This window comes from Antechinus flavipes, chromosome 1 (genome assembly GCF_016432865.1).
Source record: "Antechinus flavipes isolate AdamAnt ecotype Samford, QLD, Australia chromosome 1, AdamAnt_v2, whole genome shotgun sequence".
Taxonomy (NCBI): domain Eukaryota; kingdom Metazoa; phylum Chordata; class Mammalia; order Dasyuromorphia; family Dasyuridae; genus Antechinus; species Antechinus flavipes.
This window is the reverse complement of record NC_067398.1, coordinates 22,114,518-22,139,410: the sequence shown is the minus strand read 5'-3', so window position 1 is coordinate 22,139,410 and position 24,893 is coordinate 22,114,518. Positions and strand designations below refer to the sequence as shown.

The 24,893-nt window shown below is 36.9% G+C and overlaps 1 protein-coding gene across 1 annotated transcript in view; it reads left to right on the top strand.

The window, feature by feature from the left end:
• CADPS (calcium dependent secretion activator) overlaps positions 1-24,893 on the top strand; it is a 542,165-nt gene that overhangs the window by 304,401 nt on the left and 212,871 nt on the right. The window contains 2 exon segments of the mRNA XM_051980071.1: positions 3,057-3,168; positions 22,503-22,642. Coding sequence (XP_051836031.1) covers positions 3,057-3,168; positions 22,503-22,642 — 252 coding nt within the window.

Here is a 24,893-nt window from a genome sequence, read left to right as displayed (position 1 = left end):
GTTTGTACATAGTTTTTTTTGTATGTTGTCTTCCTTACTATACTGTGAGCTTCTTGTGAGCGTGGATTGTGTTTCATTTTTCTTTGTATCTCCAAGCACTTGATCCATTGCAGGCACTTAACAAATGCTTATTGATTGAATGACATGAACATATCATTGTTTGCCTCTCATGATTTATTGTCTAATTGTACTAGATATTCTTGAATTAACAATTAACCTAAGCTTAAGGTTTTTTTTTTTTTCATTCTAATCAGGGTTAGGTTGGTAGAGTTTAATTTTTTTACTGATGGATAATTATGGGATTTGGGAGTTGATGTCACAACTAAGATTGACCTACAGTCATCTTGGAAAACCTAATGCCAGCTAATGGTGTAGGTAAAAAGGAAACATGGAAAGTACTGTTCCAATGGATGGATTGCCTGTCATTGATCTATTCTGATCCTTAGCAGACACCAGTTGCTTGAACTGAGTCCAGCTAATATGATCTTATTTTTCCCAGATGGAGATCCCACAGCAAAGACTCAGATCGATTTTCACTATTGTTAATTAACATTGGTCAAATTCTGACTAGAGAGCCAATGTGTTTGGCACCAGAAATTCAGTTTGGACTGTTTCCTCCAAAGCAGGAGAGATAATCCTTAGGAAACCATCCCACTGGGTAGAAGTTCTTGGAACTGTGTTGCTGCTCTTCTCTCAGTTCTATCCTCACCACACACACACATACACACACACACACACACACACACACACACACACACACACACACACATCCTTGGCAGGAAATAAAAAATGAAGAGATTTTGTGCAACTGTCCATTATCCTATAGAATAATCTGACCATGGATCAAAGTGAATTAGTTTACATAAGAAATCCATCCCTGTCCTGTGGCTACACAATGTCCTAAGTTATTTCATTTTCATCACCATCACTGAATCATTATCCCTTATGTCTGTATGATGCTTTATAATTTTCAAAGTAGTTTCATAGATATGATCTCATTATTTGTTATGCCATTCATTAGAAAGAACACTGAAGAACTGGAATGAAATCCCTTCTCTGCTACTTACTGCCTGAAGCTTCTCCATTTCCCAGATGATGTTTTGCATATGAGCTAAATGACCTAAACTGAGAGAGGAAACATGAAAATGTCTCTCCCTTCCTTCTTTACAAAGGTTGGAGTCAGAAGACCCTTGCATAGTCATTAGATATATTAATGTTGATGGACACTTTTTTTCTCCTTTTTAATTCTTTTTCTTTATTTCTTTTCTTTTCTATTTTTTTTCTGGTTCTCTGGGTAAGGAAAAGTCTTGGATTAGAGACCATAGATTTAAAGCTCAAAAGAACTACGCCCTAACTTTTCATTTTAGAGAAGTACAGAAAGTCAATAATGTTCCAGTGAGTATCTAAGGTAGTACTTGAGCTCATAATTTGCTGACTCCACATTCAATGTTCTATTCATATAAAAACAAAAGATCACAACAAAAGTTCAAAAACCAAATGTCTGTTTGATTGAATTTCATTCAATCATTTCATGTTACCAAAGAGAAAACTGAAGCCCAGAAAGTTGAAATGATTTTCTGACATTCTACAGCTAGTTGTATCCAGATCTCCTAACTGGGCTATATAAGACTGTCAGCTATTTAATCAGCATGCACATTGGGCCTACCTAACTTGGCATTTAGCCAAGTGCCCTTAACCAAGCTCTTTCTTCAGAAATTTTTGTTTTTAATCTCAAATAAACTAACATCAATGATTACGTGAATATCAGTGAGGGAAAAGGATGTAAGATAACACTGTTCTGGTTCAGCAGGGTTCTACAATGTAACTAATAATGATTTCTGAGAGATTGGTAGGAAAGGGAGGAAGAAAAAGGGAAGAAGGAGGGAGGAAAGGAAGGAAGAAAGAAAGAAAAGAAGGAAGGAAGGAAAGAAAGAAGGAAGGAAAGAAGGAAGGAAGGAAGGAAGGAAGGAAGGAGGAAGGAAGGAAGGAAGGAAGGAAGGAAGGAAGGAAGGAAGGAAGGAAGGAAGGAAGGAAGGAAGGAAGGAAGGATCAAAAGTGGCAATTTTCTGAACATCTGTCTTCCAGTCAGAGAAGACCTGTGTTCAGATTCTGCTTCTGGTCCAAGTTATATGAACAATGGTGAGTTGCTTAACCTTTCTGAGTCTCAGTTTGCTCATCTACATAATAGGCATAATATTGCCCATGTCTCCTACCTCCCAGTGTGTCATAGGGGATGGAGAACTGGCATTAGAACCAAAAACACTTGGATTCAAGTCTTTCCTCTTGAAAACATACTGACTGGTATCTCTGGACAAGTCACTTAAACCTCTCAATGGTCCTCACTGCTCTCTAAGAGGGATAAGTTGTAGAGAAAGGGTCAATCGGAACTGATAGAAGGACTTTTCCTCATCCAAAGAGTTTTCTTTCATAATAAAATCACAGATCCAGTAGCCCTCTCCATCTAGTTATTATGATGCTCAAATGATATATGCTAAAAGTGCTTTCCAAACCTTCAAAGCCTCTCTAAAAATCTCATTTTTCTTCAGCTGTTCACATAATAAGGTCAAGCTTCATTCTGGCAGAAATAAACCTCCTGAAATGTACCCTTCTCAACCCTCACCTCCAATGCTCTTCCAAGCACCAAATAAATACCTTATTTAAAAAGCAAACAATATTAGCTGAAGCAAAGCAAACGGCACATTTGCTGCCTGGAGGACGGCTGCATCCAGATGATCTGAACCTCAAAACATGTGGCATAAATTAGCAAATGCCAGGGGTTGTTGGGCCTTATTTGGAACACATTTTCACATGGAAATGGGATGGGGAAAGTTTTCCCCCAGCTGAAGTTCACGTTCAATCCAAATGATCCCTGAGAGCTTGCTGCAAAAACAGTGGCAACTTTCTGAGCATCTGTCTTGCATTTGTCTCACAAGTTAATTAACACGTTTTGTCACTCCTACAGCTTTCGTGGGAGAAGGGTGACAGACAGTGACACCCTGGAGCTGGGTCAGGTGACAAAGTATCTCAAACACTGCCCTCTCTGATTGTGTCTGCAGGTGGGGGACACAAGGTGACTTCTCCACGAGCCACGCCCTGCCAGCTGTAAAGGTGAAGCTGTTCACTGAAAGCACAGGTGTCCTGGCCTTGGAGGACAAAGAACTCGGTCGGGTAAGGACGTAAGCCTAGAGGAGGGCTGGCCCATGTGCGCCAAAACAGTAACCCTGTGGCCTGAGAATGTATGACTGCTCTCTCTTCACTCCCCCAAAACAGACATATCGTCTAGTAACGCAGAAAAGAATCCTTTTTCAATTCTAGTCCTGTAAAAGATAGCCAGTTTGGGAAAGGAAACAATGGTTGGGAATAATCTTAGGATGTTTAGGCTCAGGACTGACAATGTGAGAGCATATCTCCCAAAGAGGCGAGCAACAAAACTATACTAGGCTGTTCCTCCTTCAGAGATAACATGCATAATTTTTTCATAGTTGGAGAGATCAGTATGATTATATTAACATAGATTTAGTGCTAAAAAAAGACCTTAGAGGACATCTAGTCTAACTCTTTTTACAGAGAAGGAAACTGAGGTTCAAAGATGTCAAAGGACTTGGAATCATAGACCCACTGCTGCAAAGACCTTAGAGATCATTAAGTATAATGCCCTAACCAAAGGAAACAGGGATGTGGGCCACTCAGGGAGTCATTAGCAAGGTGGATATTTGAACTTAGTTCCTCTGACGTCAAATCTCAGACTCTTTTCAGATGGAAATTGTCCAAATTCATGAAACCGAGATGTATACTCCATGTCCTCTGAATCAAAAGTTCCCTTTCTTTTTGCTTAATATTTATTTATTGTATTTTTAATTTATGGAATAAAACATCTCCATAACATAGTATGACGAAAACATTGGTTATACATGACATTATACCTCTATTAGCTACAACTTGCTGTTTTTTTTAAACATATAATAGTTATCATAAATTTCTTTTTTTCTTTTTTTCCTTCCTCCCCCTTTTAGAAATGACTACTATTAGACATAAATAGTGTGTGTGGATGTAAAATCATTCTATATAGTCTTCCATTTATTAATTCTTTCTCTAGATATAAATAGCATCTTCCTTCATATGTCCTTTGTGTTAATTAGGGTATTTATAATAGTCAAAATTACTTAGTCAATCAAAGGTATTCTTAAAACATCTTCCCAGAATGCCCCTTAATGCTCTTTCTGCTGTTCCTCAATGTTTCCTACATGCTGCATATTTTTTTCATTCTTTTATTGCCAGAAAAGGAATAGAAAATAAAATTTCCAGCATAATGAGTCTACCATACCTTTGAAGTAATATTTCTTCTTAAGCATACTCAAGAGCTAATAACATTCCTTAGATCTACTCAAACACTCATTTTTTTTATTCATTTGCCCTTTTTCTGGTCCCACTGGCTTTTTATGATTGGCAGTTTGCTATTGATTTTTTTTTTGTACACTTAGCCTGGTTTTCCCAATGTTTCACCAAGTGATATTTGTGAGTAGCCTTGCCCAAAGCTAAAGAATTAATTTTCTGTCTACCACCTGCCAGAGGTCAAAGACTATATACTAAAAGAACCTAAAGAGTACTTTTCCCTCCTAATTTGATGTTAATAAACATTTTTAAATGCCCACTGTATTCAATGTACCATGGCTGAAATGCAAATTTTAGATCCAAGCATTTATTAAATGAGTACTTTTTCCAGGCCCTGTGCAGAATGTTGAAGAAATAAAAAGAAGGGTAGAAATAGCCCTCCCGTTAACAAATCCATATTTTAATGGAAGAATAAATATATAAATAACTACATACCTACAAGTTAAACTCAGAGAAAAGAAAAGGATTCTCTGAAAGAAGAAAATATTAGTAGCTGGGAGTACTATGAAAGGTCTCTTGGAGAAGGTGGGGTTTGAGATGCATCTTCAAAAAAGCCAGAGAAAATAAGTGGGAGAAATGGGGAAAAGAAGCATTCCAAGTTTGAGACACAGCTAGGGCAAAGGGAGAGCATGGTTCTTGTCTTCAAGAAACTTAATGTCTAGTAGTAAGAAACTACCAATGACAAAAAGTTGTAGAAGACTATTTGCTCCTACATTCAATGGCCCCAATTTTCTGGGGCACCCTAACTTCATCTGAAGACTTTTCATATTATTTTGCCTCCTTTTTTTCTATCACTAGCAACCTATTTATTGGTCTTTCCCCTGCTATTTGTATAAATGCTTCTACCAGAATAAGCAGTATAACTTCTTCATCACAGTTTGTTGTTCAATTGTTGTTCAGTCATGTTTGACTCTTTATGATCCCTTTGGGGGTTTTCTTGGAAAATACTGGAGTGATTTGCCATTTTCCTCTCTAGCTCATGTTAAGATGAGAAACTGAGGCAAACGCAAAGTGAGGTGTAGGGGAATGGCTGCCTACATGACCTGACCAAAGATTTCCTTCCCAAGTGATCCCTCCTAGATCTATTAAAGTGTCATATTGCTGTGGAGTTAACTCGATAGTAACAGGAGCTGTGAACATCAAAGACAGAACACATGTGGACCTCAGCTGGGTAGATTAAGTACATGTTTACTAGCCAAGAATGTCCAGATGAAGTGTCTTTTGTAATCTTGGCCTTGGGCACATGGGAGGACCCTCATAACTCAGTGAGGTTGACAAAATGGAAAGGGCTGTGCGAACACGCCAAACCCAGAGAAAAACTGGATGGATGGAGCTAATGGAACATCCCCGTTAACCTCCCCTTCTGTTTCATTGGCTGACTGGGACCTCCTCAGATTGAGACCATGTGATAGAAAAACTCTTTGTGAAGAGGCCGGTAATGAGCTAAGCTGGGGCACTGTCGGCTCCTACAAATGGACAGCATATTGTGTGTGGGAAAAGCGTCCAGACTCCATATGGTAGAAGGCAGATTAATGAGCTCGAGAGTGCTGGTCTCCTAGTGCCTCTCACACTTTGCTTTTGCCAGCGAAGCAGGACAGCAGGGAGTCGGGGGGCTTTTCCTACTGCTGTTCCCAACCTTGTTGCTCGATCCTCGCTTCCTCCTGCTTCTTTTCTTCCCTCTTTCTTTCTCCTTTTCCCCATTGCTCGACTTCTGCTCTTGCCAGCTCAGCACCTGGTCATGGACATCTCACATGCTTCTAAGAGCTCTAGAATTGGACAGGGTCTTAGAGCTCTCCTTATTTTACTAGTGAAGAAAATAACAACTTTGAGATGCATTGTAAATGATTAATTATAAATGTTTATTGAATTGAATTAAATTGCCCAAGATTACACAGTACTTTATCAAAGTCTAGAAGGAGCATGAGTTAATACCATTGAATTTTGCCTGTCCAATGACTTTTCATTTCAATTTTAATTCAGTTCAGTTCCAAATATCCCATTAAGTCACTATCATGTTCTGGGCAAGACATCCAGAATAAAAAGGCAAAAGCAAAATCAGTATTTGTCTTTAAGGAACTTGTATTCTGTTGGAAGAGATGGGATAGACAGGACTTGATAAGATAAGAAAGGCCTAGCTAAGTTAGAATAGGATAGATGGACTGGGGAAAAGGAATGATATGGATGAGGGAGATGGGTGGTAACTTTGTGCATGGAGAAGGAGAGTTACTATATAGATGTGGGAAAGAGGTGACAAGAGAAAAGGATCAGGGATGACTCTGAGATTATGAACCCGAGAAATGCATTTATTAACTATTGACTGTCCTGTCCTCCAGGAGTTTACATTTTATTGGAGGGGAAGATATTTATGAACATAAGAATATATAAATAAGTACAAAGTCATTTGAAGTAAGGAAGACACAAGTAGCTGAGGGAATCAGGAACGATCTCATGGCATATAGTGAGTGACTGAGCATTAAATAAGATTTTTATTTTTTAAATATGTCTATGATTTTACCAATATTGAGAGCTCCTAGTAAAAAATTCCCTCTGCCAGAATAATTCAGGACATCCTCTGCAACTACCTCTCCATTACTCTACACTGCCTTTATTCAATATCATTGTCATTCATTATTTACTGTAGCTCATTCTTATATTTACAAAATAGATAAAAAGTAATTTGTTGATCAATCAGTAAGTCATTCAATAAGCTTTAGTTAAGTGTTTACTATGTTCCCCTAAATCTGGGAGAGGGATCCAAGGAGGATCCTAGAAAGTGACAGATAAGCTAAGGTTTCCTGTAAAAGTGGCAGGAGTGGGTTTTCAAAGGTTGTATTTCCTTCTCCTTATATAAAATTACAGGGTAGATTATTAATTCTTAAAAAAAATAGGTCTCTGCCCTATTTTCTTCTTTGAGAAAGATACTATTGAATCTAGTGAAGCTAAATCAGAAGATAATTCTTACATTGTATCATATGAAGTCTTTTGTTGACTGCCTTGTTACTGTATAAATCCCAAATCTCTCAATGAGAAGGCATTGCCCTTCCCAGATCTAAGGACATTTCCTGAACGCTAATTGCCTTGTTGTATGCACTGGTCGCTTCCCTCTACCTCAGTATCCTCATCAAGATACAGGTGAGGGACTTGATGGTCCTTAAAGTCCTTTTTACAACTTTATGATCCTAAATTTATGCAAAACTAATGGGCATCTAAGACAGTGTTTAAACCCAGGTCTTCCTGGTTCAAATCCCAGTGCTTTGTTTATTATACCACTTTGCCTCTCACATGTGTACATTTTTTTTAACCCTGATAAAATCAAACCCCTTTAGAACAGAAGCTGTTTCATTTTTGTCTTTGTATCGTCAGGTCCTACCACAGTATCCATCACACAGTAGAGACTTAGTAAATGCTTAAGTTGTTCTATGACCACATAATAAATTGACCACTTCTGTGTAATGGAGACCAAATAAAGTAGAGAATAGAAAGCACTTTCTCTGACAGTCTCTTGAGGAGCAATTTGTACACTGGGAGAAATAAAGTCATGATTATAGAGTGATGAAGGTTTCCTAAATTAGTGGCTAAATACTTTTGCATACATCTCTTTTTTTTTGTTTGTTTGTTTGATACAAGACCTGTGGTTTCCTTTATGTCCTCCCAGAACCAAAACTCCCTCCGCACATGAAGAGTAGCAACTCTCCTGCAGTTCAAAATGTTAGAGGAAATAGACATTAAATAATTTATATAGGTCACATGGTTTCAGAGGCAGGATTTGAACTCCAGTTCTTCTGAATTCCTTGGCTGACACTCCAATCATTACATCACACTGTGTCTCATGAGTCCATAGCCTTTAATAGATGAACTGAAGGGGAACTTGATGGGGAGTTATAGTATCAAGGAGCCTGTAAATGCTGGGAAAAAATAGAGATCCCAATTTAAGCATAGTACCTTATACTTAGAAGTGTTAAAGTCTGTTGAATTAAATCATTATTGAATTATCCTCTTCCCTATGCAAACAAAACCAAAATCTGTGTAATGATCCAACAAGTCAGAAATTTTTTTTCCATGTCTGAGTTGTCTAACATCCTAAAAGTTCTCCAAAAGCCTTCACCAGGTAACATTTCTCTGATGTGTACAGGTAAACTATTCTTAAGCTGGTCAATCAAATTTTATCTCTGCTGTATATGGACAAGGCAGAATAGCCAGTGAGATCTAGAAGATGCGTTTCAGTTAAAAGGCTTTGAAATGCCCTGTTTCTAGTATCATGTGTCCTATGTCTATAGGCAGCTGACCTCAGACTCCCAATTTCTCATCTCTCTCTTTAATTCTAGTCCTGCTGGACAGCTCCAACTGGATGTGCCCTAAAATTCATGTCCAACACAGAACGCATTCTCTTTTCCTCTCCAAAGTCACCCCTTTTTCTAGTTTTCCTATTTTTTTAAAGTCAAAAGAAGTACCATCTTTCCAATTACGCAGTTCCCAACCTTAGCATCCATGGATGATGATATCATCAATTGCCAAATCTTGTCGATTCCACCTCCACAATATCTCTTGTATCTGACTCCTTCTCTCTACTCACATGGCTACCACCCTATTTCCAGCCTTCGTTAACTCCCAGTTAGACTAGTAGAATAGCCTCCTAATTGATCTTCCTGCCTCTAATCTCTGCTTTCTCTATTCTCCCCTCCACGCAGCTGCCAAAATGATGTTCTTAAAGCCCCATCTCAAGAAGGACCTCTGATGCTTTGAAGGCATCTCAATTTTGCCTTCCTATCCCCAGTACCCAGCAAAGTGCCTGGAACATCATTCAATTTCATCAAGGCACAACGATTGGTTTTCAATCTAGGATAAAATGCAAACCCTTCTGTTTGGCATCAAAAGCCCTGCACAATCTGGTCCTAACTTAGCATTCCAGACTGACTTCACACCACTCCCCCTCATGTGCTCTATATTACAGTCAAAGTGGCTTACTTGCTGTTCTCCGTATGTGACACTCCACAGGACCAAGTACATGACAAACTCCATATCTGCTTGTGTTCCCCACCTCTGCCTCTTGGAAGCCTTGGAGGCTTCCAAGCCTCAGTTCAAGTGTCACTGCCTACAGGACACTTTCTGATACACCTCATCCCCACTGTACTCTTCCCACACCCCCCAAAAATGACTTGGTAATTGTATATTTCTTAATATTTGTATTTGCTTATTTGTGTATGTTATTTGCTACCCCAACAGAATGGAAATTCTGTGAATGAATGAATATTTGTTAAGTATTTACTACAGATCTGGCTCTCTAACTAAACTCTAGAAATACAAATGTAAATAGACAACCCATGTCCTCAAGGAACTTACATTTTAACTGAAGAGAACATTCGTAGGAGATGGGTGGCCAAATAAAAGGGAGTTTTGACCCGGGAAGTCATGGAGATAATAAGGCTGTGTATAAGGGAATCATTTAATAAATAGAACTTTTCCAGAAATAGTGGTACTAATTTGATTACTGATTACATAGAAGTTGCTGGAAAGTAAGGGGGAAGGAAGCAGTACTAAGGTTAAAGGGATATGAAGGTAGCAAATAGAGAGTAAGATGTCCCAGGTGGACAGGATGACTGGAGGGGGTATGAAAGTAAGCTGTTTATTGTTTATATTTGTCTTTATGACCCCATCACCGAAAAGAGTGGGCTGTGCAATAAAAAAAAAAAAAACCTGTGAATGGGGTAAGGACACAAAGAGAGGGAGACAATGACCCCAATACTTTCTCTGATACCAGAGCCAAATCCATCGTTTTAGCCTCAACCAGCCCTGATCACCATAGAAATGGGCTGGGCTGGTCTAAGACATACCAGCCCCTTCCATGTGACCCAATACTCTCAATCCTTGAGCAGAAATGTCACTTTACATCAGTGTTGAGGAGGTGAGGACTAGAGCAGATCCAAATTCAAGAGAAGCACATCCTTTGGTAGCTTCTTGTTCTAATTATCCTTGTTAAGGATTAAGATATGTTGTTTTTAGCTAGTGTATGATTGCAAGTACTATAAGTACCCTCAGAATTTGCTGCCCTGAAGTAAAGTCCTAGTTGCCCCACCCTAGTTAATCATCTGCCATTTACTCTGCTAACAACCCATTGTCTCTTTCTATGCAATTGTGCTTATCCCAGGTATCGTTCTGCTAGTGCATACTTGGGTACCAGGATTGCTAGATAAAGTTCTGACAATAAGTAAATCATTTTTAAAATAAAAATAGATAATATTTGTAGAATACTTTGCAACCCTTCAAAACTATATAGTGTTAGCTATTATTAATTAACATTATTCTAGAACTATGAGAGGCTACTTCACAAATGTCTTTCTTTGGGGTGATCCAATCAAGCCAGCATATCCTCTCTTTGGGAAAGTCTGCCTGTGCTCACTCTGTGTCTGTACTGTGATGTAAACTCAGCAATGTGTGTCAACCATTCTGTCTTCCATTCCTTGCTGAAAATTTCCCCCAAAACTGCCCCAGATTCGAGACAAGAACAGAATAGTCTGCTAATCTGTGTTCCAAAGGACATTTTAGCCCAGAATTTGGGCTGTTTCTTTGCTATTAAAGATTAACAAGTAGGATTCCAAAACCACATGAAGCCCGAGCCTATTTGGTGGCAGATTTCCAACAGAAAGCACTTTCTTTCAGAGTAAGCACTTTCTTCCCAAGTTCACAGAATGCCCAGCATGATAGGAAGAGAGGACTTGAGCACAGCAGCATATTGAGGGGGATTTTCATGGACAAACTTCCTGGTACAATGTCAAGGACCCTGGCTACAAAGGAAGAAGGTCATGATTTACGTTCCAATTCTGCTGCTTCACTAAACAGGGCTATCTACTGCTGGTGACTTTGGCCGGCCACTTGACCTCTGTATCTTCATCTGTAAAATGAGAGGTTAAGCCAGAAGTGAACTGGATCTTTGCAGGCCTCTCCTCCTCTTGGTCTATGATCAAAGTGGAAACTGCATTTCTTCCTTCTTCTCAGTCACGGTGATTTTTACCAATTTAGAAGCCCGTGGCTTTCCTAGGAAGTTTTTATGCTAATGTATAAATTGGGAACATTAAGCTTCCTCAATCTTTAGATCCACGTGGTAGTCTCAGCCTGGCATCTCAGAATGTGGAGGATTTCAATTAATTCAGTCCTTTCCTTTTCTGTAGGCCAGTGTGTGAAAGATCAATGATTTCTAATTATATCATTTAAGAATTCCAGGGATGACAATTATATGTGTTTATAATTTACACTAAAAATGTGCTTACAACTCTATTTCTATCTATACATCTGTATAAATATCTATATTTATATCTATATTTAGTTATTTAGAGATATAACTATATGTAATATATATAAAGATAAAGGTAAATATATAAATAAATATTTATACAGATAAGATAGATGGATAGATAGATGATAGATAGATAGATACATAGATACATATAGATGGATGGATAGATAGATAGATAGATAGAGACTAGGACAGTAATCATTAAACTTGGAGCTTCCAGAGCAGGGACCATCTTTGGCCTTTCTTTGTATCACTATGACAACACAGTGCTTGGCATACATTAGGTACTTAATAAGTGTTTATTACTGGATTGGGATGAATGATGGTGAATGATGGGAAGGAACAAGCAGCTAGCTGGTATAGTGGACAAAGCACAAGCTGTAGTCAGGAAAACTTGTGTTCAAATCCAACTTCAGATACTATTTGTGTGACCTTGACCCAGCCACTTAATCACAGTTCACCTCAGTTTCCTCATCCATAAAATGGAAATAACACCAACCTCCCAGTATTATAAAGATCAAATGAGATAATATGTATAAAACCTGTACCTATAACATAATAAGCACATTAAGCATTAATATTATCCACATTGATGAGATCAAAGATTCCCTTGAATAGGTATTTCTGTCTACATACACAGTCCCTGCTAAACAGTTGTTGCTTAATAAATGCTTGTTGCATGAATGAGTGAATCTATACTTTTCAATTCAAAAACACTCATAAATATAATATAGCCATCATGAATATGAATGTAATTAAAATCATGTTGATAGTTTATTAGTAGAAATGTTTGTTGAATAAAACTGAAATTCTTAAACAGCTACTCTGGGGCAGGCATTGTGTTAGCCCTGGAAATGTGAAGATAAAAACAAAACAATCCCTTATTTCAAGGAACTGAGAAACTACTGGAAAGTTAAACCCCAGGGACACATGTAAATTCATGTATATGGCTGGATATATCAGGAAAATCTTCCTAAAGACTCTTTGAGCCTTCCCTGATGTTAAGATGATGAAAGAGTCCTGGAGGGTTAAGTATCTTGCCCTGAGTTGTACAGCTACTAAGAAGTATGGATGGATTTGGCTTAGGTTTTCCAGAAGTTTTCCGCTCTCTCTATGAGAGGGACCAGGAAAACAAGGTTTCAAAGAGATTGATGAAGGGCCACATGACAGACATGAGAGAGATTGAAGATTTAGGGAATGGCTATTAACCCAGATAGAACACAAATTGCCAGAGAAATGATCTGAAATGAGATTAGAATAGCAGGTTAGAAGGATATTATGGAGGCCCTTTAACCCAAGCTCCTTCTAAAGACAATGGGGAACAACTGAAGGACTTTGGACTGTGTCAGGATTGTGCTTAAGAAGCTCCTTTTGGAAGTTATGTTAAAAAAAAAAAGATGGATTGCAGAAAGAATAGGAAACAAGAGACACAATTAAGAGATCTCTATGAAAGCCTAAGAGAAAAGGAATGAGAGCTGAACTGGAGTTCTCATGTATTATAATCTTGTTAATATTTCTGTCATCAGATTATTTTTTTCAGTAGTATGGCAGTGTATGAATAATTCCCTTTCAGCTTGTGGAACATTCTGGCTCAAAGACTATGGTTCTATCAGTGCTTTGTCAAGGGCAGGTGGGGGAAGAAGAGACTGAACTTGAAGGAGGAAGGAATGCATTCCAGGCATAAGGGATAGCTTATGTACCTATGCAAGAGCCCAGAGTTGGGAGGAGTGATCTTGGGATGATGGTTAGGAAAAATCCATCCAGGTTAAAGAGCAAAGACTTTTGGGTTTAAAGATCCCAGCCTGAAGTTAGGCCCTATTGCTGTTCCCCATGAAAATCCACTCTAACCTTCATGCTTTGATATAGCAGTGGACTAAAAATTCCAAGGAGAGCATGTATATTTTAATTTATTTTTATCAATTTCCTTCCATCTGAGGGAAGAGATTTTTGAAAGGTCAGATCCAGGGTAGGAAGAAAATGGGAGGAAAACAAAGGAAGGCAGCCCCTTCAGGCCATCTGAGCTTGCTGTGTACATCCTTCCTTCTTCTCCCACCTGTCCCATCCCATTCTCCTACAGTGTGCAACTAACCATATGCCATCATCAACCCACTGAGACATGACTCGCTCTAATGTGCAGGAGGCTGATATATCTTTAATGAAGTTACAGTATCTGGGCCATTTAAATCTCCCAACCCTCCCCTCCTCTGAATGAAGCAAGAATCCACTTCCCATGCACTCGGAGGGCACGGAAACTTGGAGAAAAACAAAGCCCACACCACCCACCAAACGAACAATGGCTCTCTGCCACAGCAATAGCAAAGTGTAGGGGGCTCCAGCTTTTGTTGGGCCTATATTTAGTTTGCTTTCCATCGGGTTTTGGTTTTTCAAATATTTTACTCCTGTCCCTCTCACATCCCCCGGATCCCATGCAGCTCACTAGGACTCCCTTTGCGGAATTAAGAGCCAACTTTCAAGATATTTTCTCTCTCTGTCTCTCTCTCTCTCTCTCTCTCTCTCTCTCTCTCTCTCTCTCTCTCTCTCTCTCACTCACTCAATTGAAAGAGAAATGGTCATGATCATGAAGATATAATCTGTGGTTGTGTGGTTGGGGACAGTCATTGTTTGTTGTTGTTACTGTTTTCCCAATAGCAGTGAAAGATTAGCCTGATTTATCCACACACTCTCCCTTGGTCCCCCTCATAGAGGAGATAGCTGGAAAAACCTCAGGAAAACTTAAGCCCAAATCCTTCCTTAGTACTTAGTAGCTGTATAACTCTGGGCAAGACACTTAATCCTCTGGGTCTCTTTTAAAGTTTTTTTTTTAATTTTCAAAACATATGCATGGATAATTTTTCAAAAATTTTACATACAAATTTTGCAAAATTTTGTCTTCCAAATTTTTCCTCCACTTTCTCCCACTGCCTCCCTTAGATGAAAAGTAATCCAATGTATGTTAAACATGTGCAATTCTTCTATATATGCATATCACAATTATCATGCTGCACAAAAAAAAATCAGATCAAAAAGGGAAAAAAAATGAGAAAGAAAACAAAATGCAAGCAAACAAAAACAAAAAGTGAAAATGTTGTGTTGTGATCCATACTCAGTTCCCACAGTCCTCTCTCTGGGTGAAGATGGCTCTCTTCATCACAAGACCATTGGAACTGGTCTGAATCATCTCATTGTTGAAAAGAACCACAGGATTCAAAGATTTTTAAGACTTTTAACAACAATTCTATCTGAGATCAGACAAAAAATTCCATAACCATAGACACAGTAAAGTCAATCATTATTTAAAGCTAAGCCCACAAATTTAGTTAACTGTTTATACCCTTTGACTCAGTACTACTGTACTCCAAAGAATTTTTTTTAAAGAGGAAAATCCCCATTTACAGAAAAATAATTCTGGCAATTGTTTTTGGGGTGGCCAAGAATTATAAACTTAGAATGTGATTATCAGTTAAGGAAAGGAAGACATTGGTTTAGATGATGTTTTATGAAACAACTAGGGGGACAGTTTCAGAGAAACTAGTTGTGAACTGATGTGCAGTGAAGTGAACAAAACCAGGAGAACAGATTATATAACAATGATTTTGTCATAAATAAAAATATGTCAATCTCCTGACAGAGAGATAATGAACTAAATATGGATGTAATGGAAAATAAATATGGAAATGGAGATATGAGATATATATTCTTGGCAATGGTCAACTAAGGGAATTTATCTTCTTTATTATGTTAGATATTATTTTTCTTTTTTTTTTCATCAGAAGGAAGGAGGGAAAAGAGAAGGAAAATAAATGCTTGATAACTGGAAAAAAATAAAGCTTAAAAAAAGGCAATTTAGTCTACATAGAAATTGGACACCATAGTACAATAGAAAGAACACTGGACCAGATGTGAGGAGATTTGACCTAACCTTGGTGCTGCCAATAACTCAATCTTGTACTTCTCACTTTTCTTCTTTAGAACTCACTATTCTCGTGTTAAAAAAAAAAATAGAATGACTTAGAATAAAAAGCTTTCAAAATTCCTTCCAGTTCTACTGATGAATGAGCTTCTGTAAATCTGACAAGTGTCCTCTTCATCACTGAGCTCTAACCACTGACCACTGAGTAGCCAAAAAAGGAAATAAATAAAAAATAAAAAACTGATGCATGCCTTTCAGTCCCAGCCCTAGAAGCTGTAATATAATAGCTTCCCAATCCTATCCTAAGAATTATAGATAAAAGCATATTTTTCCTTTTGGTGTATGATATAATGAGTGTGATTTGATCTGCCTCTTACAAGAACCATAAGCCCTGTAATCTTAGCAGGCATAGAAATAAAAAAAAGTGTGTTTTCTGAGTCTTGCCTTTTATAATGGCTGCAAAAGGCTTCTGTGCCTCCTAATTTAAATTGCTACCACCTTAAATTACTTTCATCTGGATGAACCATCTTTGTTTAACAAGGGAGGATGTCTTGGGGTCTGGCTGCTGGAAAGAAAGCTGACTCAGAAATAAGAGAACCTGAATTCAGATCTTTTTTTGGAGAAGTCATCTCTCTCAGGCTCAGTTTCCTCATCTATAGGAGAGAATTGGACTAGATGGGCTCTGAGGCCCCTTTCAACTGAAGATATAATAAATCTTTTATATCCACTTTCTCTAATTATTTTTTCTCTTAAAAAAATTATGAACTACATCTTTAAATACGAAAGATTGAACTTACAAAAGAGAGCCAGAAAACAAAGACTCAAGTCCCATTTTAATTCTTTATCTGAATGCCATTTAATGATAGAAGAGAATCTCCCTGATACATCTCACATCTTTTTTTTTCTTCCATTTTTTGAATATTTCATTTATTGCTTTCTATAAGTATTCATTTCCTTTTGGTCATATTGAAGGGTTCACCTTCATATGTAGTCTAAAAAGGCTTTCACCTCCATAGCAACATTTGGGGGGGGGGGAGGCAGTAGTATGGCAATGTCAACCACATTTGAAACCATCCTGTTTAAGTACCTCAAGTTTCACCATCACAGATTCATTTCTAGAAGCAAAGACTTCAGAAGCAGAAGTGACATGGGTTTAGAAGTCAGAGGGCTGAAGTCAAAATCTTGTCTTCATCACCATCCAGTCATCTAGATTGTATGAATTTGGACAAGCTGCTCAAGCTTCTCATTTCCTCATCTGCAAAATGAAGGGATTAGATTAGTGGCTTCTAAGGATCCTTCCAAGTGAAAATCAGGGATTTGGGGATCTTTAAAATCCTTTCTGAGTCTTTGCCTTACCCCAAACATAGATATTTGCTGACTAGTCTCTACCCTGTTTAAAGACCTCCCCGGGGAGGGAGGTAGCTCAGAGAGGCGCCTCTTCCATTGTAAGAGAAAGATGTTCCTTATCTTGAGCTGAAATATGTCTCCTTGTCATTTCCACAAATTTATCCGAATTCCACTGTCTTGTATCAAGTTGAAGAAGTTAAATGCTTCCACATGACAACCCCTCAAATATTTTGAGATCGCTACCTTCCCCCACGCAATCATCTCTTCCCAAAGCTCTATATCAGTAATTCTTTTAATTAAGAGTTATATGAAATGGCTTGAAGTGCCCTCCCCACTATGGCCACCCTCCCCCCCAGTTAGGTAATCTTTCTATTTAAATGAAAAACAGAGTTCTCAAGATGTGGCCTAAGAAACAACCTTCAGAGATCTGTACCTCCCTTTGGCTTTGATGTGGCTTCGTTTTATTCCCCTCACAAGATTATATGTCATTTTATGTTTATATGTAATAGTATTTCATTTTTCCCCAGATACGTGGCAAGAAAAATTTGCATTCATTTTTTTACAAAATGTTTGAGTTCCAAAATTTTCTCCTTCCTTCCCTTGCCTCTTCTAAAGAAGGTAGACAGTTTGATCTAGTTTACACATATGCCATCATGTAAAGCATATTTTCATATTAGTTACAGTTGGGAAAGAAGGAACAGATCAAAAGGAGGAAAACACAACAAAGAATAAAGCACATGAAAAGAAATACACTTCGATCTGTATTCAGAGTTCATCAAATCTTTATGAAACTGATAACATTTTCCTTTTTGAGTCCTTTGTATACTTTTCTTGGATTATTGTGTTGAGAAGAACCGAGTGGATCATTGTTGATCATCATATTGCTGATACTATGTACGATGTTTTCCTCATCCTGCTCATTTTACTTTGCATCAAGGATTATGTTGTTTTAAAAGAAAAAATTATATTAGACAGAATTGACCCTGTTTTCTTGATATAAGGAACTTCCAAGTGAGGAAATTTCTTCTACTGATACAAGTCATTATCTTCCCTGAAACATAGTCTTAGAAAGTTTCCTTAAAGTCACTCAGTGGTTGACTTGTCCAGGATTACACAGTTAGTGTATGTCTAAAGTCATGTTTGGACCCATACTTTCCTGACTTAAAATCAACTCCCTGTGCATTGTACTAAGCTGCCTTTTATAAGATGGGCAGTGGGTTAATTAACCTGAAGCTGAAAGCAGAGCCCTATTGACTCATACCTAACACCGTATACCAAGATAAGGTAAAAATGGGTTCATGATTTAGACATAAAGAGTGATATTATAAGCAAATTAGAAGAACATAGGATACTTTATCTCTCAGATCTGTGGAGAAGGAAGGAATTTGTGACCAAAGAACTGGAACTCATTATTGAATACCAGATAGATAATTTTGATTATATTAAGTTTAAAAGTTTTTGTGCAAACAAAACTAATACAGACAAGATTAGAAGGGAAACAATAAACTGGGAAAACTTTTTACATTTAAGGATTCTGATAAAGGCTTCATTTCTAAAACATATAGAAAATTGACTCAAATTTATAAGAATTGAAGTGATTCTTCAATTAATAAATGGTCAGGGATATGAACAGACAATTTTCAGATGCAGAAATTAAAACCATTTCTAATCATATAAAAAGGTGCTTTAAATCCCTATTGATTAGAGAAATGCAAACTAAGACAACTCTGAGATACCACTACATACCATTCAGATTGGCTAAGATGACAGGAAAAGATAATGATGAATGTTGGAGGGAATGTGGGAAAACTGGGACACATACATTGTTGATGGAACTGTGAATGGATCCAGCCATTCTGGAGAGCAATTTGAAACTGTGTTCAAAAAGTTATCAAACTGCATACCCTTTGACCCAACAGTGTTTCTACTGGGTTTGTATCCCAAAGACATCTTAAAGGAAGGAAAGGGACCTGTATGTGCAAGAATGTTTGTGGCAGCTCTTTTCGTAGTGGTAAGAACCTGAAACTGAGTGGAAGCCCATCAGTTGGAAAATGACTAAGTTATGGTCTATGAATGCTATGGAATATTGTTCTGTAAGAAACAACCAATAGGATGATTTCAAAGAGTCCTGGAGAGGCTTATATGAACTGATGCTGAATGAAATGAGCAGAACAGGAGATCTTTATACATAGCAACAAGATTATGCAGTGATCAATTCTGATGGATGTGACCCTTTCCATCAATGAAATGACTGAGGCCAGTTTCAATGATCTTGTGTTGAAGAGAGCCATCTATAGCCAGAGAGAGGACTGTAAGAACTGAGTGGGGATCACAACATAGCATTTTCACTCTTTTTGTTGTTTGTTGAACTTTGTTTTCTTTTTGATCTGATTTTTCTTGTGCAGCAAGATAATTGGATAAACACACACACATATATATATGATTTAACATATATATTAAGATGTTTAACATATATTGGATTGTTTGCCATCGGGGGTAGAGGGAAGAAGGAAAATTTGGAACACAAGGTTTTGCAGATGTCAATGTTGAAAAATTATCCATGCATATGTTTTAAAAATAAAAAGTTTTTGGGTAGCTGGATGGCACAGTGGATAGAACACCAGCCCTGAAGTCAGGAGGACCTGAATTCAAATCTGGCCTTAGACACAACACTTCCTAGACCCTGGGCAAGTCATTTAACCCAATCGCCTCAGCAAAAAAAATAAAAAATAAAAAGCTTTTATTTAAAAAATAAAATAAAATTTAATTTTTTAAAAGAAAAAAAAAGAAGAAAATAGAGCCTTGAGGAAATATAGACTGACTATAAAGAAGAATGAGAACTGCAATACTGAAACTATCCAAACTTTTACATTTCAATGAGTATTATCCCCTCCAATATGATGACCCTATTTTTAAAGGCAGTTTTAGAGTGAAAGTAAGATCATGCATCACTTTGTAACCAAGTTTCCTTTTTTGCTTCTGTTTTTTTTTTTCTTTTTAAAAACAAATAAAAAATAAATCACATCCCCAAGCTTGATCATTGACATCAATGGTATTAAACTCAAATCAAAACAGTCCATTGGGAAGCATATTGACTTAGAAAACCACATATGATTATAAACTTTTTATTAATACATATTAAATATAAGAGCATATTAAAATCTGATAAGAATTCAATTTTAATCTGGTTCAGGCTGCACTCAAGAGTGTTGTGCGCCACTCAACAGAGTTGGCCCATGTGTCTAACATCTGAGATTCTATCTTAATCATCAGTTTTGTCTCAAATAATTTTAGATTTTTCCTCCAAAATCAAATTTATCCTTAGGAGATTAAGCTTTCCCATTATTGAGCATCTTCCAAAGAAAGTATTCTGGGCTCTCCAAAAATAACCCAAATGTTGGCACAGAACAATAGGTATTGTGTCATATTTGATATTGTAAAGATATGGAGTAGAACATCTGTGGGATCATGGGTAAATTCTATATCTTCTCTGAACTTCAGGCAACTCCTCGGGACTCACCTGCTCATTGATGAGCCTATCCTTAGAATAAGTGTATGATCTTCCTAGGAGATGACTTTGAATGGGCTTATTTATTAGTTCAAAAATGAGTCATGGTGTTTTCTCATGGAATACAATCAGACAGAAGAATATTTATTAGGCACTTATATACAGGTACATTTTTAATAGTAGAGGGGGTATATAAAAAGTCATGGAGAGCTAAATACTAATCAGATGGGAGAATACCAAAGAGAAACAATGTAGGAGTCTCAAAAATCTCAAGCAAAACTGGGAAGTAGGATGTTTCTACTTCCCAGTTTTTCTTGAGATTTTTGAGACTCCTACATTGACAACACTGTTAAATTATTCACAATAATTAATCACCTTTTCACCAAACAGTGCTTGCCTGAAACAGGCCCAAGCTTCAATGAACCTAATGGGTCAGATGCCTTTTATTCCAGAGTTTTTTCTAATCTGGATATAAGATGCTTTTGTAAAGATGATGTGTAGTTATAGGAGCTAGAGAACGGCCATGGATTCAGAATAATCCAAAATTCAAATCAGTTAGTATCCATTATACTACACTAGGCAAGTCTCAGTCTTCTCATTTGCAAAATAGGAATGACAATCCCTTCAATGACCACCCCTTATGTTGGTTGTGATGAGAGTCAAGTGAAATAATGTAAGACAAGCATAATGTAAACCTCAAAGCAGCTATGTGTAAATACCATAATTGTAGTTTGAATGCCAGTTTGAATCCCTCCAGTAGAAGAGAAGAGCCAAGTATTCATTCCCTATGATTTCCCTTCCTCAGAATATGCCATTAAAGCTATCCATCTCTTCTTCTTTCTTATTCTGAGGAAAAGGACCTTTAGAGCAAATGCCTAGAGAACTACCATCTTGTATCACCTCCACTGGTTTCTCCTTCAGCAGAGTAGTTTCTAATTAAAATAAAAGAACATAAATATTTTCAGGGCAATCATTCTCCTTATTGTTTTCTTCCCAAGGCTTTCGGGCTCTGGGTTCTAATGACTTCGCCCCCTCAGTCCCAGATCCCTGCTTTCAAGTGAAATTTAAAGCAACAATTCTGGGGGCAAGAAGTGGGGAGAGGGCTGAATTTGGTGAAATTAACCTGTCTGGATCTTCTTCTTTCCTTATCTGTGATATGATGAAGGTTGAACTGATTCTCCCTATAGTTCCTTATATCTCTCAGCATATGTGGACAGGTACTTTAGGAAATTCATCTCCTTGAATTTACATCTTGCACCAGTGAAATTACATTTCCATTCTATTGTCATCTTCACTCTTTGAAATAACATATATGCATCTTCTCAGCAATACAGATATCCAAATTAATTCCAATAGACTTGGGAAAGGGAGAATTATGGAGTCTGAAGGTGGGTTGAAACATATATTCTTCACTTTTTTATTTGTTTTTTTCTCTTTCTTGTGTTTTTTTTTTTCCCTTTTGTTCTGATTTTTCTTTCACAACATGACTAACATGGAAATATGTTTAAAATGAAAAGGGGAAGATAAGGGAGAAAGAGATAAAATTTGTAACTCCAAAATCACAAATCAATGTTGAAAACTAACTTTACAGGCAATTGGAAAAATAAAACACTAGTAAGTTAAAAAAAAGAAATATTAAAAACCATGACAATTGGAGAAACAAAAAAAAAAAAGGAAAGAAATGCATCTCCTCTTTGGGGAAGAAAGCACAATGATATAAAGATAAAGCAGCATGAGAAAGACGAAAGAGCACCAGATTTGAAAATTCAGACCTTGGTCTGAATTCCAGTTTTGTATTGTTTCAGATAAATCCACATCATGTTCAATCTTCAGTCTCCTCACTTCTAAAATGGATGATTAGAATATTTCCAAAGTTTTTTCTAGGGATAGATTATATAATAAACATATCATCCTATTTCTCTTAAATGTTTCTCAATAATAAATAAAATGTAAGCTCTTTGAGAACAGTGGTTTCCTTTTTTTTAAACTTCATGTAGCATATAATAAGTGATTGACAAATGTTTGTCAACTAAAATGCTTTTTTCCCTTTCCAGGTTGTTCTCCGTCCTACCCCCAACAGCCCCAAACAATCAGAATGGCATAAAATGACAGTTTCCAAAAACTGCCCTGATCAAGATCTAAAAATTAAACTTGCCGTCCGAATGGATAAACCTCAAAATATGAAGCATTCTGGGTAAGTGTGCGACTGATATTTCTCTGACTTGTGAGCAGCTTTTGCTCTGAGCACACACATTCATCTTTTCAGAGTTACAAGAATAAAAGATTCATTTTCCAGGTTTTTTTTTTTTGGGGGGGGGGGATTTATCTAAAGTGGTTCAGAAGCTTGTAATAATATTTGTCTCAGGGAATTTAAATTCCTTTGACTTTTAGTTACAGTCAATGAATTCTATTTTATATTCCAACAAATCACAAGCTCTCCCTCTGTCTCTGAAATCAAAAAGAACAGCCTTCAAAATACTGCCTCTGAAATAAAATGGCTGTTTGATCCCAGGCAAGTTAGTAAACCACTCGGGACACTCTGGAAGACATGAAGTTACAAAGACACAGTCAAACTACATTGAGTGAAAGATTTTCCTCTCATTTTCCTAGACCAGTGAAATTACATTTCCATTCTATTGTCATCTTCTCTCTTTGAAATAACATATATGCAGCATTATACAGATTGCTTTTATTCATCCTAGATGTGTGCTCTAGAGGCAGCATTCATTGATACTATTGACATTATCTATATGGTACACAATACAGGCATTTTAGGATTGTGCCCTAAAGGATGAAAACCATGCTATCAAAAATCTGTACTATAATACCTGAGTCTTGGAGCTTCCAGGTGGCACAATGGATACAGTGCCAGGTTGGAATCAGGAAAACCTGAGATCAAATATGGCTTCAGACACTTACTGGCTCTATAATCCTGGGCAAGTCACTGAACTTTGTCTGCCTCAGTTTCCTCATCAATAAAATGAACTACAGAAGGAATTGCCAAACCACTCCAGTGTCTTTGCCAAAAAAAAATCCCAAATGGGGTCATGAAGAGTCAGGCATGAGTGAACTGTAAATGAACAGCAAGAAAGTGAGTAGGTCATTTAATAGCAACTATTCTTATCTATCATCTATGTTAAAACACCCTTCTTTAAAAAAAAATCTGGTAATTGAAATATAGCTATTGTCCCATCGATGCTACCTTTTAGAATAACTAAAACAAAAGCAAAAATGTAAACAAATAGCTGAAACTGTATCTGCCCTAATTTGCTTTTTACCCTAAAAATGGATCATAAGATCATAGATTTAGAGAGGAAGTTATTTTTCAGTTGAGGAAATTACATCCCAGAATAGTAAATTGACTAATCCAAGACTGTACATGGATCATAGATGTGGAGGATAAAATTGTTTCAATTAGAGTTTAAAAATTTAAAGACACAACTTAAAATAAACATTTTGAGTATAGGTTCAAAACATTGAGTTTTTTTTTAGAAACTTATTAGTACAATGGATCAAAAACAATTAAATTCAGTTTGTCACAGCCAGTATTGGCTTAAATAAAATTGATTTGTACTCCAGTATTTCAAAATGTATAACAATTCATATAGTTATTAACAAAAGTCTGATTTTTTAAAAAAATCATGATTGTATTATTCATTGAGTGAAAAAATGAAAGCTGTCTCTCAATATATTCAAGTAGTCATCATTTAGCATTTATTGAGCGCTTATTGTTTATAAGGCTAAATTTCCTTGGCTCAGCACAAGGCCACTGAAGATAAAATGCTAACTAATCTATGATATGGGTCATTAAGAAATATTTGTGAATAAATGAAAGATTTGGAGAAGAATGGAAAGAGTGAGGAATTCAGAGTCTGAATCAAATCCTAGTTTTAGTGTTGAGTACCCATGTGACTTTGAGCTTTTTTACTCACCTCTGAGGCTCAGTTCCCTTTTCCATAAAATAAGGAGCTGAAACTAGATGAATTTTAAGATTTCTTTCAGCTCAAATCTAGATTTGCATTAATTAATTAATTTAATTCTTTAGTCCTTTTTAGGTAAAAAAAACAAAAACAACTTTTTTTCTGGGTAATATGAACCAATAGAAGAGAAATTTCTCATCCTAATCTCCTCTCAATTTGACACTTTTATTGTGTTTTTTTTTTTCCATTTCCCACATTTATTCAACTTGTTCCCTTGAAAATTGAGCTCAGGCATTTAGCTTCTGCCCTCTTGGTTCAATTAGTTCATAAAATTCAGAATAATTTCCTCACTGTCCTTACCTTAGCAGTGTATATAGGAATAAATTGCCCATTTGCCCAACTTCGTTGGCAATGTCAAATTTCAAAGACATTGTTTTAGAATGCTCTTCTCAATAATAATGATGATGGTGATGGGAGCTAGCATTTATGTAGCACTCTGAGGTTTGCAAAGTACTTTATAAATAT